The sequence below is a fragment of the Babylonia areolata genome, chromosome 22 (assembly GCF_041734735.1).
Source record: "Babylonia areolata isolate BAREFJ2019XMU chromosome 22, ASM4173473v1, whole genome shotgun sequence".
Lineage (NCBI taxonomy): Eukaryota > Metazoa > Mollusca > Gastropoda > Neogastropoda > Buccinidae > Babylonia > Babylonia areolata.
Window position 1 is genome coordinate 22,337,365 of NC_134897.1, and position 7,500 is coordinate 22,344,864.

At 43.0% G+C, this 7,500-nt stretch overlaps 1 protein-coding gene across 1 annotated transcript in view; it reads left to right on the plus strand.

Moving 5' to 3' along the window:
• LOC143297192 (cysteine-rich venom protein Mr30-like) overlaps positions 1–7,500 on the plus strand; it is a 22,238-nt gene that overhangs the window by 14,430 nt on the left and 308 nt on the right. The window contains exons 7-12 of the mRNA XM_076609396.1: positions 654–739; positions 2,673–2,771; positions 3,461–3,589; positions 4,424–4,522; positions 5,415–5,516; positions 6,142–7,500. The exon at positions 6,142–7,500 is cut by the window's right edge and continues 308 nt beyond it. Coding sequence (XP_076465511.1) covers positions 654–739; positions 2,673–2,771; positions 3,461–3,589; positions 4,424–4,522; positions 5,415–5,516; positions 6,142–6,275 — 649 coding nt within the window. The 3' untranslated portion in view covers positions 6,276–7,500. The remainder of the gene's footprint in view (positions 1–653; positions 740–2,672; positions 2,772–3,460; positions 3,590–4,423; positions 4,523–5,414; positions 5,517–6,141) is intronic.

Genomic DNA, 7,500 nt, shown 5'->3' on the forward strand with positions numbered 1-7,500 from the left:
ACGTATCGAAATCACTTAGAGGTGAATAGACAATAAACCGAGTTACACACACACACACACACACACACACACACACACACAGAGAGAGAGAGAGAGAGAGAGATTGAGGAGTGATGGCCTAGAGGTAACGTGTCCGCCTAAGAAGCGAGAGAATCTGAGCGCGCTGGTTCAAATCACGGCTCAGCCGCCGATATTTTCTCCCCCTCCACTAGACCTTAAGTGGTGGTCTGGACGCTAGTCATTCGGATGAGACGATAAACCGAGGTCTCGTGTGCTGCATGCACTTAGCGTACGTAAAAGAACCCACGGCAACAAAAGGGTTGTTCCTGGCAAAATTCTGTAGAAAAATCCACTTCGATAGGAAAAACAAATAAAATTAAACGCAGGAAAAAATACAAAAAAAAGGTGGTGCTGTAGTATAGCGACGCGCTCTCCCTGCGGAGAGCAGCCCGAATTTCACACAGAGAAATCTGTTGTGATAAAACGAAATACAAATACAAATAGAAATACAAATAAACATAAACATACACACACACTCTCATTCCTTCACCCACTCGTTTGCAACTAACGACATAGTGTGTGTGTGTGTGTGTGTGTGTGTGTGTGTGTGTGTGTGTGTGTGTGTGTGTGTGTGTGTGTGTGTGTGTGTGCAGTCTAAACGCCGACAAACCTCCATACAAAAGCGGGCCACCCTGTGGAGACTGCCTTGACAACTGTGATGCCAGTGGAAAGTTGTGCGGTGGGTCGTTCATTAATTCCCTCACTCAGTCATCGTTAATGAATTCAATTATTCACTCTCGCTCACTCACCCGTCCACACATCCGTTCATTCGTTCATCCGTTCATTCGGCTGTGTTTACGTTTAGTTACCTGTTTATGCTTTTTCATTCATTCATTCATTCAATTCTACGTTAATTCAGCCATTTGTTCATTCTTTCTTTCATTTGCTGTTACATTCATTCAGATGTTTAGACATTTTAAATCATTCAATCATTCATTCAATGTTACATTCATTCAGATGTTTAGGCATTTCACGTCATTCATTCATTCATTCATTCAATGTTACATTCATTCAGGTGTTTAGGTGTTTTAAATCAATCATTCATTTAATGTTACACTCATTCTCTCAAAATTACATTCATTCAGATGTTTAGGTATTTTAAATCAGTCATTCATTTAATGTTACATTCATTCAGATGTTTAGACATTTTAAATCAGTCATCCATTCAATATTACATTGATTCAGATGTTTAAACATTTTAAACCATTCATTCATTCAAAGTTATATTCATTCCTCCATTTGTTCTTTTTATGATTAGATGTGAAACTGTACTACAGGGCTGTAATCACCGCTTCAAATCATGGTATATGTTGTTGTTTATCTGTATCGATTTATCGATTATCGGTTTGGGTTCAAGGCCGAGATTTCAAAACGCAAGAAAAAGAAAGCGAATGAAAATGACAACAAAAAACACAATTCCCAAAACAAAGAAAGAAAAGGATAGATAGACAGATAGATAGATAGATAGATAGATAGATAGATAGATAGATAGATAGATAGATAGATAGATAGATAGAAATATAATTACAAAAAAAATATTAAATAGGTAGATAGACACAGATAGATGGATGGATAGATAGATGGATGGATAGACAGATATATAAACAAAAAGAGTAAAAGAGAGAGGAACAAAAATCAGAAAAGGCAATAAGATACTGGCCATGACATGAATGATGATTACGAATAAGAGAAAGACGTGGAGACAAACAACACAGATGGACAAGAACACAATGCTGTACATACCTCAATTCATCTTCCAGTCTCAGCATCGACAGTGCATCTGTTTCAAACTTCGCAACAACAAGTCTATGATGTATCTAACCTGGGTGGGATCAGCTTCTTGGCGTCATTATAATTGGCTCATTATACAGTTTACTCAGTGAACAGATGACGAAGCTCTTCCATAAAATGTCTCGACGACTATCCTTCACAGCTCCTTTGCCGCAGCGACTGGAAGAATATTTCTCGAAGCGATAATGAACTCTCGAACGTGTCACAATTCCGTCACACTTTCCCAAGGTTAAAGAAATACAGAAAGAAAACTCGCTGTGATCCAGTGGCTCGATCATTCATTGGCAGCGTTGGAAATTAGTGTGTGTCTGCTGTCGATCGATGAACTTGGGTGTATGGAACACACAGTCACAAAAAGAAATAATTTCCCAAAGTGAGCTGTGTGTTTTGAAACAGCACACAGTTCAGACGATCCAAGGGAAACAACCGAGTGATGTGCAGGTCAAACAATCCCCTCAAGGTATTGCGTCCCTTATCTTCATGTTCGTGCATCTTCGTCGTTCCGTTCCCCGTCAGCTCTCAAGCGAACATCACCATAAACTTTTCATCCCGTTTTGCGATGTTTATTTTCTAAAACAGGCTTTGAGTATCTTTCCTTGGTTCGCAGCCTGTTCTCTTCTGTGCGAAATCCTTGCGCAACTGTCGGTGAAACCAGACGATCGGTCGATAGCCTTTCAGAACTTCACACAAAAGAGTTACGAAACGTCATCGTTAAGCAAAAATAGCTTGAAATACGGTGCACCCGACGGTCTACTTTAAGACTGCTCTTCCTCCTCCTTTCTTCTCCTTTCAAAGCTGAACGAATTCTTCTTGGTCACCAGACTGTGGCGGCAAGCTGTGTTACAACGGGGGCGAGATAGACCCCAGCACCTGTCAGTGTGTCTGTCAGGAGGGGAAGACAGGAGAGAACTGCCAGGATGGTACGTTTGGTGTGGCTCTGTCTGTCTGTCTGTCGGTCTGTCTCTGTCGACCTGTGTCCGTCTGTGTTTGTCTAGAAGTCTTTCTCTGTCTCTCTTGCCCTCTCTTTAGATCATTCTCGAACTGAAATAAAGAATAAACAAATCAATATTTCTGTCTGTCTCTGTCTCCCTCTCTCTCTCTCGCTCGCTTTGACGCCCTTTAAAGCTGAAAGAAACTGCGTGTGTGCGTGCGTGTGTGTGTGTGTGTGTGTGTGTGTGTGTGTGTGTGTGTGTGTGAACCTTGTTTTCGGTGTGTGTGTGTTGTGTGTGTGTGTGTGTGTGTGTGTGTGTGTGTGTCTGAACCTTGTTTTCGGTGTGCATGCGTGCGTGCGTGCGTGCGTGTGTGTGTGTGTGTGTGTGTGTGTGTGTGTGAACCTTGTTTTCGGTGTGTGAACCTTGTTTGCGGTGTGTGTGGGTGTGTGCCTTGTACATGCGGCCGTGTATGTGTGTGTGTGTGTGTGTGTGTGTGTGGAGTATGTGTGTGTGTGTGTGTGTGTGTGTGTGTGTGTGTGTGTGTGTGTGCCTTGTGCCTTGTTTCTGCCTTGTTTGCGGTGTGTGTGTGTGTGTGTGTGTGCGTGCCTTCTTTGTACTTATCTGTGTGTGTTTGTGTTGTGTGTGTGTGTGTGTGTGTGTGTGTGTGTGTGTTTCAGTGGACTGCTCCATACCTGACCCGTTCCCGTCCTGTCGGGACGGGCGGCTGACCAAGGCGGACTGCGGCAGACACAAAACCGTCATAGCTGACCCCCTGATGTGTCCCCACCTGTGTGGCTACTGCCCGGGTCAGTGGCTTTCTCTGTGTGTGTGTGTGTGTGTGTGTGTGTGTGTGTTGTGTGTGTGTGTGTGTGTGTGTGTGTGTGTGTGTGTGTGTGTGTGTGTGTGTGTGTGTGTGTATTTCTCTGTATGTCTATTACTGTCCGGGTCAGTGGCTTTCTGTGTGTGTGTGTGTGTGTGTGTGTGTGTGTGTGTGTGTGTGTGTGTGTGTTTCTCTGTGTATGTCTATTACTGCCCGGGTCAGTAGCTTTCTGCCTCTGTGTGTGTGTGTGTGTGTGTGTGTGTGTGTGTGTGTGTGTCTTTGCATGTCTGTGTTTGTGTGTCTCTGTATTTCTTTGTGTATGTCTCCTGTCTGTCTTAGCAGACCTCAAAAATATGTCCCCATCGTTGTTGGCCACTGTCCTGGTCAGTGGCTTTATCTGCCTGTCTTTGTTCCAGTGTCTCTGTCTGTGTCTCTGTCTGTGTCTCTGTATGCGTCTCTCTGTGCAGTGTGCGTTTGTGTCTTTCTGTGTCTGTGTCTGTGTCTTTGTGTGTCTGTCTGTACCAAAGCACCATGCACACGGCACACATAGCAGCCTCCCCCAACATTACCTGTGACTTTTTTGTTGTCGGTTTAAACCGTATTTTGTTCGGAACATGTCACAATACAACACAGCTATTGATGAATAGGACAACATCTTATATAAAGTCCTGTCCTGATACATGTAGATATTAAATATGCGACGGATGTCACCATAGCTAGAAGTTTAAACGTGATCAAACTTGGATTTCAACAAAACTGAGCTGAGGTATAAATGAGGTGAAACAATAAACGTGTGATGTGATGATGTTTTTTTTCTCAGCCTGTTCCTGGGTACAGTGTCAGAACGGGGGCGTGGTGAACAACGCCACGTGCCAGTGTGAGTGCCCCAGCAGGTACACAGGGCTGCAGTGCCAGAAAGGTGAGCCAGGTCTCATGAGGAATGCCCCGCCCCCTCCCTCCCTCCCCCACCTCATCTTCTCCCTGCCCCCCGCCCCCACCCCTCACCCCACCCCCCTTTTTTCACCCTGAGACCCATTTTTATCCACACCCTTCCCTCATCTGCGAAACATCTGATATCGTGTTGTGCCCCATCACCGCGTTACTTGTCCATCTTGTCGGGCATACCCAATGGCTCTCTCTCTCAAAATATGATGTATAGTTCTTAATATAACGTAAAGTACTGACATGACGCAAACGTCCAATACAATGTGACACCAAGCGCCTCACGTGAAACAATACATATACAAAAGTGCGTAGCAGCACGTGAAAACGTTAGATAGAAAACAAAATTCTACATAGGCTACACCGTCAATACTATAAATTGCAAATACGAACAATCACACACACACACACACACACACACACACACACACACACACACACACACACACACACAAAATATGCCCAATACACGCACACTCCGCTCGCACGCACAAAGAACACTCATATGCGCGCGCGCACGCACACACACACACACACACACTCTCTCTCTCTCTCTCTCTCTCTCTCACACACACACACACACACACACACACACACACACACACACACACACACAAAACACCCTCCTACAATTGTATATATATATATAGATAGATAGATAGATAGATATGTGTGTGTGTGTGTGTGTGTGTTGTTGTTGAATATTTGTGTTAGCTATTTTGGGTTGGTTTGTATTGTAGATGTATCGTGTGTCATGTTAATTCTATACATTCCTCTTCTTTAATGTCACCTCCTTCAGTAAGGGGCTTCGTCCTCTATCTGATAAAAAAAAGATCGTCATCGTTATCTCTCTCTGTCTCTCTGTGCAGACTGTTCGACCACAAACTGCAGTGGCCATGGCACACCTTACGGAGAAAACGGAGAGTGCTTCTGTACATGTGACAAGGGATTCCATGGAAAGGCCTGCCAAAGTGAGTTAACCGAATGTCCCATCCTCCCACCCCCCACCATTCTGAAGGCTATATCCCCTTGCTATGTGTCTCTTTGCATGTGCGTGCGTGTGTGTTACGTTTCTTTTTTTTTTTATGAATGCCTAATAAATCTAAACAAGCGCCATCATCAAGCTCCAAACTAACTCACCACAAAGTGGAGAACCATGAAGGAATGATGTCTACTCCAGTCCTTACTTAGGGGGCCTGTGACGGCTCAAGGGCACAAAGGCAAAAACCAGCTCCTCCTCCTCTTCCTTCTTCACCCCCTTCCTTCCTTCCTTTCTTTCTTTCTTTCTTTCTTCCTTCCTTCCCTTTTTTTCCTTTTTTCTCACTGTTCTTGTTCTTCTTGTTCTTTTTTTTTTCTTCACCCCTTTTTTTCCTTTTTCCTCTTTCCCATTCCTTCCTCCCTCCCTTCTTCCCTTCCTTTTCTTTTCTAATTCTTCTTTTCTTGTTCTTGTTCTCCTTCTTCTTCTTCTCCTCCTCCTTCTTCTTCTTCTCATTCCCCTTCTTCTCGTTTCTCATTCTTCTTCTTCTTCATTATCATCATCATCATCTTCTCGTTTATCATCATCATCATCATCATCTTCTCGTTTATCTTTTCCAGACGTGTGTGAGGACCAACCTTTCTGTCAGGCTCACATGACGCCCCAGTACTGCCAGGACTACTGTGCCAGGAACGACAACTTGCAGTTCAACTGCCCCGTGTGCTGCGGTCACGTGACGGGTTGCACGCTCTGAGGAACCCTGCCCGCCTCAAGGTCATTGCTGACCATGACACTGCGGCCCTCTGTGAAGGGAGACAGAAGAAAATGATAAAGCTTTCGCGGTGTTGTAGACTTGGGGACGACCACAGTTTGTCAAATGGATCAGCGGGCTTTTGGAATGACCTTGCCTTCAGTTAAAAAAAGAAAAAAAAGAAGAAAAAAAAAAAGGAGAAAAAGATAAACAAAATTTTTAAAAATCAGATGTACAGTTTCAGTTCTGTACTGTTCTCACGCTTGCTGTTATATTTATTTATTCATTCTTTTTGTTGTTGTTGTTGCTGTTGTCGTTGTTGTCCCTCCTGTGCAGGGAGATAAGCGTGCATTCACACTTGCACTCCACCCACCCACCCACTGACACCCAACACACACCTTTCCACATACACACGATGCTAGTTTTGTTGTTTTCCCAGATATTTTACAATTGCCTAGGGACTTTCTTTGACGAAATGTCGGACGTCTAAAAGATATCCACATTACATTAATCGCACGAAGAGAGTAAAAAATGCCTGGAGCAAGGAATGTCTTTCAAATGTGGAGAAAATACATATCATTACTTCCATATTCATGTTCAGGTTAAGGTTAAATATCGTGCTTCGGGTTAGATGTTGAAGGTCCTATAGAATGTTACGGACATGAGGATTTCAATTAGTTTAGGAATGTCCACAAAATATAAATCAAAATATATTCATTTAATTTATGCCACGTAAATTCGATTACATTCATCTGCAGTATTCGGTTTGTGTCAATGACTCCATACCGAGAGGAATATATAATCATAAATATCAGCAAATTCGTGAAATTTGGTGAGGGTGAGTGAAATTCGGACTTTTACAATGTCCATGGAATAAACAGTTAGCTCTCTCTCTCTCTCTCTCTCTCTCTCTCTCTCTCTCTCTCTCTCTCTCTCTCTCTCTCTCTCCCTCATGTTTGACTCTCAAACAGCCCCAACTCTTTGAAGGGTCTATATCATCCCCAACATTTTCTCTCCGTTCCCATTGTTTAGTTGTTACCTGCACTTGTTTATGTGATTATATATATATATATATATATATATATATGTGTGTGTGTGTGTGTGTGTGTGTGTGTGTGTTAATACATACATATATGTATAGTTATATATGTATATGTTTAAATATAGTTATATATTTTGGTGTGTATTTGTACTTATTTCGTTTGATATCAGCGGGCAGAAGTTGAGA